The sequence below is a fragment of the Lonchura striata genome, chromosome 24 (assembly GCF_050655825.1).
Source record: "Lonchura striata isolate lonStrDom1 chromosome 24, ASM5065582v1, whole genome shotgun sequence".
NCBI classification, from domain to species: domain Eukaryota; kingdom Metazoa; phylum Chordata; class Aves; order Passeriformes; family Estrildidae; genus Lonchura; species Lonchura striata.
The window spans coordinates 768,155-783,929 of record NC_140726.1 but is presented as its reverse complement, the minus strand read 5'-3'; the positions used below and the strand labels follow the sequence as shown (position 1 = coordinate 783,929).

The 15,775-nt window shown below is 44.1% G+C and overlaps 1 protein-coding gene across 12 annotated transcripts in view; it reads right to left on the bottom strand.

Moving 5' to 3' along the window:
• Window positions 1-1,608: 1,608 nt before the first annotated feature.
• Window positions 1,609-15,775, bottom strand: part of APLP2 (amyloid beta precursor like protein 2) — a 49,629-nt gene continuing 35,462 nt past the window's right edge. For 2 of the 12 annotated variants that reach the window (XM_021531080.3, XM_021531086.3), the window contains 10 exons: window positions 15,279-15,353; window positions 13,952-14,110; window positions 13,377-13,505; window positions 9,506-9,605; window positions 8,799-8,969; window positions 8,211-8,246; window positions 5,432-5,514; window positions 4,535-4,609; window positions 3,906-4,061; window positions 1,609-3,149 (listed from right to left, as the gene is read on the bottom strand). In XM_021531080.3, the coding sequence (XP_021386755.1) occupies window positions 3,048-3,149; window positions 3,906-4,061; window positions 4,535-4,609; window positions 5,432-5,514; window positions 8,211-8,246; window positions 8,799-8,969; window positions 9,506-9,605; window positions 13,377-13,505; window positions 13,952-14,110; window positions 15,279-15,353 (1,086 nt within the window). In that variant the 3' untranslated portion in view covers window positions 1,609-3,047. The remainder of the gene's footprint in view (window positions 3,150-3,905; window positions 4,062-4,534; window positions 4,610-5,431; window positions 5,515-8,210; window positions 8,247-8,798; window positions 8,970-9,505; window positions 9,606-13,376; window positions 13,506-13,951; window positions 14,111-15,278; window positions 15,354-15,775) is intronic. The other 10 variants (XM_021531081.3, XM_085560064.1, XM_085560062.1 and 7 more) reach the window with 5 other exon arrangements.

Below are 15,775 nucleotides of genomic sequence, written 5' to 3'. Positions count from 1 at the left end.
CTCTTACAACATTTCGCTGAGATGAGCGAGTAGGAATATGTGCTTGAGGTCACACCTCAAAGGAGAATATCAGAACTCAAAATGTCCTTCAGACATTTTTGGATGTTCCAGGTCCAGGTCAGAAGCATTTGAGACCCTGGCAGGCAGCTGGAAACAGCTGTGATTTTGGGTTTGAGGCATGGAATGATTTACCAACCTTGCAGGAAGAACAAGAAGTCACAAAAGTTTAGTTATTATAGTAGAAGTAGTCACAAAGTAAAGGGAAGAATTTTTGAGTGCTGTACAGGGGGGTTTTAAGTCTTGTACAGGGGGGGTTTGATTTTGTACATGGGGATCAGAAGTTTTAAGATGGAGGGATCTGAGCCTGCCCTGTCCTCCCTCTTTCTTCTTCCTCACCTCCATGTTCTTGGTGATGTTGGCACTCACAGATTAGTTTAGAGTAGAAAGGCACCATTTAATATAGGTAATGGGCATTGGGGAAAAACTGTAAACATGTAACACGTAATGTACATATAAAAGATAGAAAATCACCATTTAATATAGGTAATGGGCATTGGGAAAAACTGTAAACATGTAACATGTAATGTACCATATAAAAGAGAGCAGCAGCCCTGGGCGGGGAGAGAAGAAGCAGTCGGGAGTCAGAGAGGATGTCAGGGTGTGTGTGTGCCTCTGCCTGAGCTGTGAGCAAACCACAGCAGCTCAAGAAGAAAATCTTTTAGATAACTTGCAATAAACTACCTTGAGACTGAACAACAGAGACTACTGAGCTTTTTTTTTTTGAAAGCACGGGTTGGAGGAGAGATTTTTCCACCACATGGAGCCACCCACAACCTAGGGTGAGCTCCAGCAGAATAGAGAAGAATCCTGGGACCAGAAATAGCTTTGGTTTAAATCTCTCTTCCAGAACACCTAAAATTAAACAGTTATTTCTCCCTATAAAACAGCAGAAGCAGCGATACAGTGAGCGTTGACCTTAATTAGGTGATTCCTGCCCTGGGCTCTATGACTTTAATTATTTCAGATCTGGCCATCCACCAGAAGCAACCACAGAAACTGTGTCACTGTGAGGTCTTTTTCCATGCCCTCGCACCTAGCAATTCAAAGATTTCCTGCTGCCCCTCTGCCCAGCTCCATTTCTGAGGCATGTGGATGTCACAGGCTTTGAGCACACAAGGGTCTCTGTGGCTCTCAAGGAAGTGCAGGTGGATGGCCAGGCACAGAACAGCTCGTCACCGCAAAGAGCCTTGCCTCTGCTTGCTCCCACAGGCTGTGCCAGCAGCCACCTGCATCCTGGGAATGGGGAGAACCATCTGCAGGATCTTCCACAAGCAGCCAGAGGCAGGCCCAGCCCCAGCTCTCCCTGACCTTTACTCCAGCAACTGCTTTAACGCTACTCAGGATCCAACCACTGGTTTAGCATCCTGCCTCCTCCTTTCCACAAAGGTCATCAAGATCCAGAAATACCACAAAAGACTCCAGGCATGGTTATATGTCAATACCTGTACAGTCTTTCTCACTGTCAGGGAAAGGCTTTGTGAGTTCGGCAGGACACAGTGGGAGGAGGGGGAATTACAGCGAGCCCATGAATAAACAGAAGAAGCAATCTGGAAGTTAAAGTGTTTATTGATGTGTTTAAACTTTGTACATTCCCCACAGACCACACTAAGGAGTTTGCAGGTAAATCTGTGCATAGTGGGAAGAAACACAGAAAGGGAAGAAAAAATAAAGTCACAGGAAAAATAGAAAAAATACACCACAGGTTACCAGAACCCCCAGATTTAAAAAAGCCATGAGCATTAACACCAACTATACAAGCATTACAAAGACATGATGATGGTGAGTGGAACAACGCCCCTTTTGGTCTTCTTGGGGCCTATGCATCCTATTTCCCTTAAAGTAGGCAGCATCCCTTTCCCAATATGTCACTCTCTTCCCTTCTCAGCTAAGAGACCTCTCTGTGTTTGTCAACTCCCAAGGTCCCAGTTATTGCAGTGATTTGTCATTTCTGGCCCCACATCACCCAGGGAGATGCAAAGGCTCAAAAACCTGCAGCTCTTAACTACTTACCATATTGGTAAGCCATGAGAGCTGGGGAAATTAGAAAGTAGTAGCAAGAGGGGGCTGTTAATGTCAGGTGAGTACTGAAGGAAACTGGCTGAGAACAGAGGATTTCAATTCAATACCAGAACTTCCAACTCTAGAGCAGAACTGAATTTTGAAAGGGAATGTGCAGACCCCAAGTATGCACAAACCATGTTCTAACATTCTACTAGAATAACTATAAACAGAGATGCTAGAAGCCTTTTAACTCCTTGCCTCCAGGGAGTCTTGATTCCTAGAGCCCAAGCTGCTAAGCAGCAGGGTGCACACCACTGGCATATGAAAATGGGCTTTTTTCCTTTTTTTTTCTATTTTTCGGTTTTTTGTCTCATTATAAGGAATTTTGTTAAGATACCATTCCCAATTGCTTCCTTGCTTGTGCTGTAATAGCTCCTATCCCTAAATTAATCTCTTTGCAACTTCCAGTGAAATTCACTTAAAAAAAAAAAAAAAAAGGAAAAAAGAATAATGCTTTATATACAAAAGCCAAAATGACCAAAGAGCCACAACTGTCTCCTTTTTTTGAAGATGGACTGGTACAAATGACCCTCAATATACAGGTGGTCTATCAGAAATAAAAATCAACATTTTCCATTTTTATATATATAGAGCTTGTATCAGACAACAGTACAACAGAACTGGTATTTTTCAGATTATTAAAAAAAAAAAACTACATCTCAGTCAAATATCTGCAATAGATCCATTTTTCCCATTTAAGGAGATTTATATATCATATTGTTATATTATAATTTCTTCACCCATTTTAAAGAATGGAAATTGCAACTCTACAGTAGTAATAATAGTCTTAATGATCCAGGAGTTCTGAATGTAAGATGAAGTCCTCTTGAAGCAACTGTTGGTCAGTAGCTGATCTGAAACACTGGACTACTTTGGCCCTCTGCCCCGCACCTTTTCCCATCGGGGCTACTCCATCTTCATCTCTTTTATATCTGCATCTGCTCCAGGTATTTGTAAGTAGGATTCTCATAGCCATGGTTTTGCATCTTGCTCAGATGCCGCTCCTCAGGGGTGAGCATCGGGTCAACCTTTGAAAAAAACACATTATACTGGTCAAGGAGACACTTCCAGGATTGATTCCATAGAACAGGAGGCAACAGACAAACACTGAATGAATACCATGGTGAGCAGTAAATGGACAAAAGGGTAAACCACAAAAGGGGATTTTGATAGAATTGCTGGTTCAGGAGCTGATGCTGCCCCACCCAATCCCCTGTGGGGATGTTCTCACAAATCTGTCATTGCTCAGCCAACACTGCAAATCAGGAACCCACTTCTCTCATTGAAGAGGCTGTTATGATCTCCTGCATGGGTGGGGCAAAGGGAAAAGCAGCTTTATCTGGGCTCCATTAAGTTGTCATAGAAATGCGCAAGGAAGAAGGAACTGCTCTTCAGCATTTTGTCAATCGCAAGGATTCTAAATTGTCAATTAGCCAGGAGGACAAATTGCTATGGACTGACTGACTGCCCTGCTTAGGATACTGTCTGAAAAGCTGATTTACTGCTAAATGCAACCCTGAGCCAACCAGGGAAGCCTAAGTGAATCCTAGTGATAAGCAAATGCAACTCTGGAGTGGCAGGTGCCAGCACAGCACATTTGAGACTAGCACCTGCACACTGAGGAACAAGTGATGATGGTGTCAGCAGGGACAGAGTTAATTCCTACCCAGCCAGAAGCAGAAGTTCTCCATGGCCTAGCAGCTCCTGCCATTCTCTACCCCCACACACTTGTGATTCAACACTGACTATTTTCATCCTCATTTATGGAGCGAGCTGTTTCTCACCTCCACAATTCCATGGCTGATGGTCCCATACTGCCTCTTCCTCAGCATCACCAAGCTGATGACTATAACAGTAGCTATGGCAACAGCAATCACCAACAACCCAATAAGGGCACTGCTGCTGAAGCCAAAGTCATCACGGAGGGAGTTGTCATTATCCTGGAGGGGAGAAAACAGAGCAGGTTGAGGAAGAGCAATAAGGGAGATGCACTGCTGAACACAAACCTAAACCATGGCCACTAGAAAGGTCTTTGACCATCTGTGGCATTGAGATATGACTGATTATACACTAGACAGTGTATATATATCATCCTTAAGTATTCCCCCCCTAAATATTACACCTCTAAATACTCCATCAAAAGGATAACCAACGCAAAATTTTTTCCCCACTTAGTAGCTCTGGACAGACACTGGCCCACATCACTTCTCTATCCCACTTTTGCAGTAGGAGTCAAATTAATATATAATGTGTGTTCACTGTTTACATCTTTATGCAGAATGGCTGTACTGTGTTTCACTCTGCATGAGCCCCCAGGCATCCAGGCACCAAACCCCCAATTCAGTAAAAGTGGTCATAAAAATTCCAGCATTAGGAATTTGCCAGTCCCTGGATTCAGCAGCCACAAACGTACCGGCTCATCCACCAGCCCTCCGACACGCTCTGCGTTGAAAATCATCTCCTTCACATCAAGGGTTTCATCAATTACCTAAAAACAGCCACAAAAGCGTTTTATGGAAGGATCCATACAAAACAAGAAGAAGAAGGAAGACAGACAAGAGACCTTTAATGAACACTAGCAAAGGCTCAGAACCACTTACCATCTCCCCTCTGCTCTCAACAGCATGGAATGTTCTCCAACTCTTACACAGCCAGCAGAGATAGTATTACAGCTAGTTATTTCCAGGCTATCGCAAAATAAAGCCCCAAAGAAAAAAAAAAAAATAGGTGCTAACTTTGGACCCAGCATTTCTGTTATGTAAGATTTAACCTGTGGCTTTAAAAAAGTATTGAAAGGAAATTCAAAAGCTGACTTTTAAATTTTTTTAAACCCATGGAACTGAGGCAAAGTGGCTGTTACTAGAACCTAGAGAATTCTTAACACTCTGGATAGAGACAACTTCTGCTGGGTTGCTCACCATCAGAGGAAGGTGAGGCCTCCCTTGCCATGAAAAAAAAAAAGTGGGAACACAGACAGAACCCACCAGCATTCGGTGTGTTCAGACAGGGAGCTACTTAATGAAAATAAAGGGACATCAAAGGGTCTCTGCTTGGGAAAAGCATTCCTAAATCAGAGAGTTCTCAGAATCAGACTGCCAAAGATCTGAAGCTCCTTCTTATCCCTTCCCACCCTTCTGATGCTAATCAGTATTAAGAGCCTACAACAGTCATCAAACTGACTCCCCCACACCATATGGATAATGAATATGCTGACATTCTGTGAGCTGGAAAGAGACATGGAAACAAGCCACTGCTATTAATTAGTGTCCACAGCAGGTTTAGCTTCACAAAATAAAGTTGGAGAGCTCACCACATTTTCATCCACCTTGTTCTTGCTGTTAATCACTTTTTCTTCAGCACCAATCAGCCCGTCCAGCTCAGTCATGCCAGAACCTGCACCAAAAGAGCAAGGAGAGCCCATCAGCCCTTAGGAACATTTTGGAAGGGTCTACCTACTCTGTGTAGAGCTGCCATGGATGGTGTGTTTAACTGCACAGTCCGCTGAGTATTAACCTGTCCTCATACTGCTGTGTCAGATGGCAGCTAACAAGCTACAGTGACAAGTGATTAGGAGGGCTGTTAATGAGGGGAAATGAGGTGGCAATGAGAGGAGCAGACAGGACCTCATCACCAAAATCAGACTGAGGTGTCAATTCAGGCAAACTGCAGTTAAGTGCTTCTGTTAGATGGCCCCAGACAAGGCGTAACACACAGCGAGTGTAGTAACGGCTGCAGGTGGCACCCCAGGTCACCAACACCCCTCTGCAGCTGTGGACAGGAGTGGACACACATTAGTCTGCCAAGAGCCAGCACACAGGGAATGCTTTCAGCATTGCCCATTCTGCTGGAATCAGACACATCAGCAAGTTCCTCGGGAATGGGAATTCCAAGGTCACCCAGCATGGCTCTGTAATGAACTGTTGTTCCACACCTGGCACAAGCCCAAAAACAATAAATCCCAGGAACAAGGGAGGAGCACAGAACTACACCAGCCTTTGTACCAGAACACTACTACCCCATTTCCAGGCTGCAACCAGCACTGGCTCAAGAGAAGAATATCAATTTAACAGAAGGCTGTGCATAAATTGTTTTGATTCAAAGCACTTATAAATAGATCAGATCAGTAAGAGAGTCTGATGCAAACTGCCCTGACACAATATGGCATGTTAGGAGAACACCAGTGTTCCACTGGCGGTGGGAACAATGTAATCATCTGTGACACACTAGTGCAAAGGCAGGACAGTGAGGCCTCGAACCTGCAGTGGATCTTTCCAATGACGCAAGGGAAATTCCACTACAGCACTTCAGGCTTTGTTGGTGACTGCAAATCCCTCCCTCTGCACAAACTGCTGAGCTTGCAAGGTGCTCAAGACATGTCAACTGCTGCTGGAATTGGCAGCATTTTCTCTGATGAGATGCAAGGACAGGCTACATGGCTTCAAGGCAAGTTTTTACAGTGACAAGTTTGTATTGCCTGAAAACGCCATAGAAATATTTCACTATGAAGCATTTCAGGTTTTAGTGCATCACGTTTTCCTTCGGAGGCAGTAATCAGATTCCAAGCACAGCCAAGATTGCCAGTCTGATTTCTCTCCACTGTCAAAGCAGGCTATGTTATTATGGAAGTCAATGATTGGGATTTTAAGGAGAAACTAGCCACAAATAGTTTGTACAGAACTACTGTAACAACTTTTGACCTATGGTTGCTTTATTCCAGTCTCAGGAGCCAACCCAGTCTCCAGGGCTGAAAGTTCAGCTGCTGCACTGAGCTCTGCTATTTGTCTCAGTGTGCAGTACCAAGTAACAGACCCAATCCTATGTAGCTCAAAGGCTACAAAGTTTATATTGTATACCTCACAGGGAAAAAAACCCAAAAACACACACCTGCACAAAATCCCCTTCCCCCCCCCCCCCCCCCCAATACTCCCTCAAAGCCCTTAAGCAATTCAATGAAAAGGGAAGGGAGAGGAGGAACAAATGTAGGACAATTGCTGTCCCCAGGTCATCAGAGACTCTTACATTTACCCAGACAGGTAGAACTAGCACAAATTTATCATCCGCAAGGCAACATAGCAGTTGTCCAAAAATTTAATAAATAAAATATCAAACTAAAATCTGTCCCAATTCTTCCCAGAGCAGCCAGCACACTGTACACTGTTCCACACCAGGGATGAAGGTGACTTAGATTTGCAGAGAAATGTGGATGATGAGAGTAGTTTCAAGCTATTTGGCCTGCACTGTGTTACAAAACCATGTGTGACCACATGAAACAGTTATTAGCAAAATCTTTTGCTCTCCTTTGAGATCTACACAATATATTTGGAACCAAATGCAGATTAAAACACTGGGTTTACTCCACACACAGCTCATGCAGCACTACTCTGCAAAAGCCTCCCTTCTCTACTGATCTTTCCCTGATTCCATATCACTAAGAGACATTAAGTCTAATATTTCTATACTGCTCTTAAAGCTGCTTTTTAGCCAGACACTGAGCTACTGCAGAATTAATCCTGAGTTAAAGGAGAAATGGAAAACCACACACACTTTGCTTGGTATGGAGAGATGCTACATGTGGGAAGGTGATGCTGAGGAAAGCACAAAGATGGAGGAGGAATCTCCTGATTTATCTGTCCCATACTAGCTGCACTCCATAAGGACATTTAGATTGGAAACAGCCTGTGTCCTGAAAAATACTCATTTCTTGTGTCATGGGGCATCAAGGACAGGTTCCACAGGAGGCAGAAGAACCTCTGGACAGCAGGGTTTAATCTGAGAAGTGTCACAAATGAAGAGATTCAAAGCACCACTGCAGACGATGGCTAAGGCCCACCTTCCCCAAGGGCTAAGAGCCACTCCAGGCACTCCGAGACACTTGTGAGCCCATCAGGGAGGAACACACACACAATTGGATGCTCAGGCTTGCTGCCTTCTTAACACTAGGCCTAAACAAGCAAAACTGAACGTGACTGATCTAAGTGAAAGCAGGGAAATGAAAGTCAAGGTGAGTATGGAAATAAAATGAAGCTATTTCACACTGAGAAGGTAGGAGAGCAATCAAAAGCACTGTGAGGGAGCAGCTTAGAACCAACCTTTTTTCATTGGATGGTACAAATCCGGCTGAGGATCTAGCAGGAGGGAAAACAAAAACAAAAATAGCAGAGAAAGGAGATTAAGAGAGAAAGAAAAAAAGGCTTGTGCATGATTTCTGACTCAGACCCTGGGAAAAGCTTTTAGTCTACAGCTTTAGTCTCAGGACTCTGTTCAAGCATTTTTAAAATAAATACACGTGCACACACCAGCTGTCAACATCCAATGATACAAAAAATATATACTTTTTTTTTAAAAAAGGGAATTCCTTCAGCCCTTCAACAGGTCACAGCACAAAGATTTAACATTACACTAAAATGTTTTTGTTAAAGACTGAAAATTAATTCCAGAGTCAAGATGCATTGTAAAAACATTTGCTGCAAAATGAAAAGAGAGGACAACTTCACAAAGAGAAGAGTCAGAAAATCATTAGAACAGATCAGCAGACATTACTCACAGCACTGTGAGGGATCCTGTCAGGATGACTGCTTTACTCTACATCACCCAAAGGGATGGAGCTTTATCTATTCCAGCTGAGCCTACTGTCTTAAGGAAAATCACCAGTGAACCTAGTGTTCAGTTCCACATACCTTCACTTTCAGGCAAGGCTGGGAAGGTTTTCACCTGGAACGGGTGGAAAGGTTTGCCATCCAAGGGAATTTCTTCACTCTCCTCAGAGCTCACTCTGACATCCACCTGGGACTCAGAAATGGAGGCTGTGAACTGATCCATGTCTGCACGCTGCTCCTGAAGCAGCTCATCTGAAAGGAATGAAGAGAATTATTACACAGGCTGCAGGAAACCTGGCAGCGACAGAGGTGCAGATGGTTTGAACCAGGCTGAGGCAAGACTGCAGGAGAACACTGCTCTCAGGGCTGCTAGGTTATTTTATCTTGCCTATTTCATCTGGAATTCTCAGTAAAGGCGCTGGTTAGAAATGCATTCAAATAAGGGCCAAGAGGTTTGATGTGGCAAGAGGTTTTGGCAAGATGAGACTAACCTATAAGGGGAGAAAGCATCTGGGGTTTTTTTTATGGATCTTTTTCATCTCCCTTAGAGAGCCAGCTTTGATATTCTGAACATTGCTGACTTTTTTTTTAAACGGACAGTGAAAATTCTTGGAACAAGCTATTCTGACTGGCTATTTTGTAACATCCAGACAGTATCTTTCCTGAGCTCAAGCCCAAGTGCTTGTTGTCCACCCCCTCAAAGGAGAGAGCAATCTTTTGGGAGCTCATTTGATATAAAAACTTGGAAGTCTTAACACAGCAGCATAGGGGCTGGCATACACACTCACCAATCTCATCCTGGATTTCTTCAGCCACATATGGTACCTTGTAGAGCAGAGACAAGCTTTGATTCATCCGTTCCTCAATCACATGAAGATGTGTCATCACCTGCAGATGTAAAAGAGTGTGTTGGAATAAGCAAAAACTGTCCATCACTTCACAGTACCAGTTCTTTCCTTGTGCAATAAAATATCTATTACTGGTGGATCTGCCATGGCAGGCAATAGGAGACACAGATCCACCCAGTCCAATTCTCTGACAGATGCTCTCACACTTCACTGGAACTGGCCATCTGCAGACTGTTCTCTCAGGAGTTTGGGAAATGGTGGGAGTAAGAGAGGATTCAACTGACTCTCACTTTAATCAGCTCTCCACTGCAAACACTAAAATGCCACCAAAGCTGGTATTTCCCATATGCCCAACACAGTCATAATTCATCTGCAGCAGCTTTATTAAATGGATTATCATTCCCGACTGCTAGAAAAGGTATAGGCAAAAGAAGAAGACAGGATATTTTATCAGCTCTGGTTTCAGAACAAAGGTGCCTTTCAAACCAACTGTGGCATTACATTTGTCCTACACCCACACTCATTGGCAGCAGTGTTCTCCCTTCCTTTGAGAAATATATTCAAGCTCTGGGTAAACTCAAATCACTCCTCCCAAGCACATTAAATACAGCGGTGAAGTCAGGCCTGACCTAAAGAGGGTGTTGCAAAATCAGGGATCAAGGAGAGCAAGGAAAACATTTATATAGATGGCCAAACATTGTAAAAAGCTAAGCTGTCAGATGGACCTATTTCACAGTCTGATGCATGCCTGACCTTTAAGAGCAGGGATGAAAACAATTTAATTTTGCATGTGGCAGCTTGTCAATCCAAGAAATTGACTAAGGAGCTTAAAAGTGCATGTGAAAAGTAAAGGGAATGGAAATTGAACTGTACCAACCACATCCCTCACATGTTGATTTGTTGACACTGCAGCCTTCAGGATGAATTAAGAACTGTTAAGGTTTAGCTTAAGAACACAGTCCACACACTCTCTCCTAGGCTGTGACAGCAGCAGAACAAAGCACTGGGCTGGGCTGTGCTTGACATGCCTCTGAAAACGTGACCACAAATTCCACACAGAAAGCCAAGCATCATCATAACCACCACAGTTGCCACCACTCCTTTTGGGCATGTGCAGCTTAACAAGAATCCCACAGGCAGTGGGAGACCAGGAGACATGACGTGAATGTGCACTGCCATACCCAGAAATAAGGTGGAACCCATGAAGTCTGCCACCTCCCAGTGTGAGGTTTGCTTCTGGCACCACTCTGTCCTTCACCAGAAGTGACAGTAACAGGCTCCAGACCCTGTCCTACCTTTAACCCAGGATATTTCCATCTCCTGGTTATAAAGTTTTAATGTATTTTTTCCTCAGTGCCTAATTCTTCCTCTTGGCAGCACTAGATGTGTTCCACAGCACTGTCTCCCTGCAGCTCTCCATTCTTTCTTCTTCTTGCTTGTCTTTTGGGCATTGCAGAATTCAAAGACACTACAAAACAGCACACTATCCACAAACTGGGACTATGAAAACATTGCTAATGCTGCAAAAGGACAGTGGGTTCTCTCTGAATCTAAGAAAATGCACATCATTCCAAAGAGATTTTTCAGTGTTAACAGACTATTCTTGATCTGAATTTTGAATCAGACTTACAGCACATATCTTACTATTTTAAAACAAGTGAAAACAAGTACCAGTATAATTCCAGAGACTTCCAGAGTATCTGCAAATACTCATACAAAGACAAAAGACAGGTCTGAAGTAACATATTCACATACACAATCCAGCAGAAGGAAACAAATTTTCTGGCTGTTCAGAAGTAAAACACAGTGTAATGGTGTAGTGGGCTTAGTGCTGGTAAAATGCCAGCACATCCACTAGAATTACTCATTTTCTGCTTTGACAGTAAGGACTAGGAGGAGAGCAAAGCTGGCTCAGAAGTTTAAAAACTTGATTAACAGAATTAAAAGAAAAAATAATAAAAAATCAGAATAAACCTTCAGAACACTTCTCTGTCCCCCAGCTTTTCTTTCTTTTTCCCACTGACAATGTAAAGAGATCAATTTGGTAATTCCAGTTAGTTTACCACTTTAGGGTAATCTTTCTTTAGTCTACTTCGGGAGAGGAGTCTCTCCTGCCATGCCATGGAGACTTTTCCAGAAGAAACAGTTCTCTTGTGGTTTTAATTTTCATGAATAGCACCTTCCCAGAAATCTGCAATCATGAAGTCCCTCCCACGTTTTGGTAGTTTTCCCACAACTACCACCACGGGTCATTCCAGCTTACTGGGGTGCAATTCTGAGGATGAGCTGTTCTAGTACAGAAACGAAAGTTCTCCTCTTTTATCTCTGAGAACAGAGGTTTTCTTCTTCCATCCCTGGAGCAAGGTTTTTCATCTCTCTCATTTCTCTCTGTTCAAGCTTCTCATTGGATCACAGCTATTTCAACATCTGCTTGTGTCAACACAGGTGCCTCTGCTCATGGTCATGGTTAGAACGCTACCCAGATCCCCCAATGCATTCCATGAGTTACAGAGGAAAAAAAAGTCTGATGTACCAATTATATCCTCACCATAGCCTTACAAGAGAATTTCAGCCCAAGACTAAGGCATCTCCTCATTCTTCTCCCATCCGGGATTTGGCTCTTTCTTCACTGACCTTGATGTCTCCATGTTGCTTCCTTTACATGTCTTCACCCTTTCCTCTTCTCTCACTCAAGAGAGGATTGATGTCTGCAGATTTCATCTGTGCACTAACAAGAGTTAATCTCTCGTCCGGGCCTGCGGACAACTGTGTGATCTCTGCCGGGCAGGGCCGCTCTGTTTTCTGGCCCCTGCCGGGACAGTTCCAGCCACGGGACGCTTCCTGTGCGGGGCTGCAGGGCCGGCTCTGCTCTCAACTGCACCATTTGCCGCCGTGCCTGCAGAACGGCTCGGCGGCTCACGGCCGGAGCAGGGCCTGGCTTTGCCCTGGCCAAAGCCAAACGCAGCCGGCCTGACCCATCAGCCCTGGCTGGAACTCGACATGGCAGAATCTCAGCCGAGTCACAGGCTGAGCTGGCCAGGCTGCGCAGCGGAGCGAGCCCGGCCAGTGTCCAGTCACCTGTTCAAAAACCAGAAACAAGAGAGCTTTTCCTAGGGTTTGTTCATTTTTAAATGTGATTTCACAGAGGCATGTTCAGCTCTCTTAAGTGGTTTAACAGGGTGTCAGTGTTCAAAACTAGCCAGCTGATTGGTTCTGTCAGGTCAAGAGAAGCTGTTAGCTGTCCACACTGAGAATCACTGCTGTAACTAATGGATTTTCTCTTACAAATTGTACAACATAAAACCATCAAAACCAGACTTTCTGATAAAGCTAACAACACTGACCAGGTACTTGGAAAAGATTATGATTTATGCTTTGGACATCAGGCAGTAATGCTGCAGAGGCATAAGAGAATTCCCACAAACCCCAAACACAGGCAGTATGAAGACCAAGCGTAAGGAAGGAAACATGTAGACACTTGGAAGAAGTGAGAAAGCCTGCTCAAGAAAACCAAGTCCCCAGAAAATAAATTTCAGGGGTGCTTGATAAAAGGAAATACAGAACTGATACTGACCTAGGTCTAAGCCCCTCAACTTGTCAGTGTGAACAACAAGCTATAAAACAGAACTTCAATTTTTAACACTGAGTCAGGCACTAAGGAAAACCACGCAGCAAGCATGTTTGGTGACAGAAGTAAGCACAGGAGACAGGGAGAGCTCCACAAGGATGAAGTTGCTGTAGTACCCAGCAACACACAGCTTCCACAACCTCCGACAACCCCAGGGCTGCCTTGACAGAAACCCCTTCATACCTGGGATTTCATCTGCGCAGCCTTCTCCGGATCCACGGCCAGGACGTGCTGGTAGTGGCGGATGGTGTGCAGCCTGTCCTTGTTCTCGGCACGGACATAGCGCTTCAGGGCCTGCAGGATGCGGTGGGGCTGCAGGATAGGAGCAGGGAATACGTCAAACCACTGGTGTCAACCCAAACCCGCAGCTGAAAACAGCACTTCAGGTGCGAGCCTACTTTGGTGCTGGATAGATCTATCACCTGCACTTACTCCCTGGACATTTTTTTTTTTAATTAAGTCTGTTTGATTCAGAACACTTAATTTTAAGTCTGTATGACTCAGAACACCACACTTTATGAACTGTGCCTTATGGACACCAAACAATGCAGAGTTTTTTTTCCTCAGGCAGGAAGGAATGGGAGTCAATTACAGACCCACTGCTAAGTCTGTAGCACCAACTTCGACAATGAAGAAGCTTTCCTAGGAACCAATTCCAAGTTTCTCCAAGTCACAGGCAATCTTCTCATCAAGGCATTCCCACCTGCCATCCTACCCAATTCTATCCTACTGGAAAACCGTGTTGAGAAGAAACTCACACGTGGTGGGTCAGCCTGCAGGGCAGCCAGGTAGTTCTCCAGGGCGATGCGACGGCGATCATTCAGCATGGCTTCCACTCGAGCCAAGTGAGTCTCCACCAGCTGCTGCTTCTCACTCGCTGCTTCTTTCTCCAGAGATTTCACCATGGCCTGGAAGTGCTAGAACAAAGAAAAATCTGTATGAAATGCACTGTGTGATCACTGTGTGATCAACACCATCTGAAACTCCTCAGAACTAATAAAGACTGTAAAACTCCATATCCAACCAATATACAGTTAGGAGAGAAAGGCATGGAAAAATGATGATGCAGATTTCATCTCTGCAAATTCAGTAGTGATAATCTGCCTTCCAAACTTCCTTCACAAGCCATTTCAAAGGTCTGAAGAGTGAAAAGGACCTTGCACATAAACACCATGCTGGGGATGGGAGATCCAGGCCATGCTGAAGAACTGACACAATATTAATTCTTTCTTTCAGTCCAGCAATATGAAAACAGGATTGATCCCTTCAGCCTGGAGCCATTAATTTGAACTTGCAGAAGTTTACAAAGGTATTGCATAGCAAATTTTCCATCAACATGCCTTCAGTTCAAATCTCTCTGTATTCTTTTACAAAGGTCATAACCCTCATTTGCAAACCAACCAGAATAGTCCACTAAATGTTATGTTTCAACAGAAATAATGACAAACTTTAGCATTTGCACACAGTTCCAAACAGTAACTTGTATTAAAAAATGCGGAGAGAAAACTGTGTCCAGGAAAAAATCCAAAGTGGGCTTAAAAGCTGGAGTAAATCACTTTGTTGCATATTGGTTAGAGAGAAATGCACAGAGCTGTCACTGCCAGAAGAGCCTTCCCCTAATGATCCTACACTGCAATCTCTCATTAACTTCACAGTCCAACTGAACTCTCCTCATAAGGCACAAGATTATTATTTTGGCAGCAAATCAGCTTTATCTGCTGTCTAAGCGGTTTTCACTAAGTCTGGTCAAGCAGGAAATGCATGCCAAGAGATCCAGAGCTGACTATGAACCAGGCTCTGAGGCCAGTATTAGTGGAAAACAGGCCAAAGGTCTGAAATTACAATTTGGCTCTACTGTTGCTACGCTTGAGGAGATCACTTTCTACTAGTGTGTGTAGGAAAGGACCTGGCATGTAATCAGATCATCTCCAGTTTTAAGAACAAAGCAAACAATTGAATCAAACCTTCTTTAAAAGGCAGCTGTTGACAGAGCAGGAAGGCTGTTATTGCATCTCAGTTGTCTTTTAGCTGTGAATATTGCCATGTCTCCCTGTAACTTTCCTCTTTAGGTCCTTCCACTCTTACCTGGATCAGAGTTTGCCTTTCTGCCTTGGGGAGATTAACAGCCTGGTGCTCTGCTTCCTCCCACTCCTTTTTCACCTGGACAGGAAAAGGACAAAACACATGAACAAGGTACAAATTTACATCTTACCTTTATGAGCTGATTTGCCTTCACAGGCAGATCCTAGCACAGCCTGGCTGGGTTTTGAAGGCACGAAAGAGCTATTGTGGGGTTTAAGCCTAGCACTTAATCCCTCTGAGTAACCAGCCAAGCTTCACAGAATCCCAGGTTTTAGGCTGGAAGGGACATTCAAGATGAGCTGGAAGGCTTATCTTGTTCCATGGGCAGGGACACCCTCTACTAAACCAGATGGCTCCAAGCTCTGTCCAACCTGGCCTTAAACATTTCCAGGTATGGGGAATCCACAACCTCTCCAGGCAACCTGTGCCAGGGCTTCAGAATCCACTGAGTTGTCGTCCTGTTTTTTTGAGAGTTTTAAAGTTCTTCTAAAAGTTTCTTA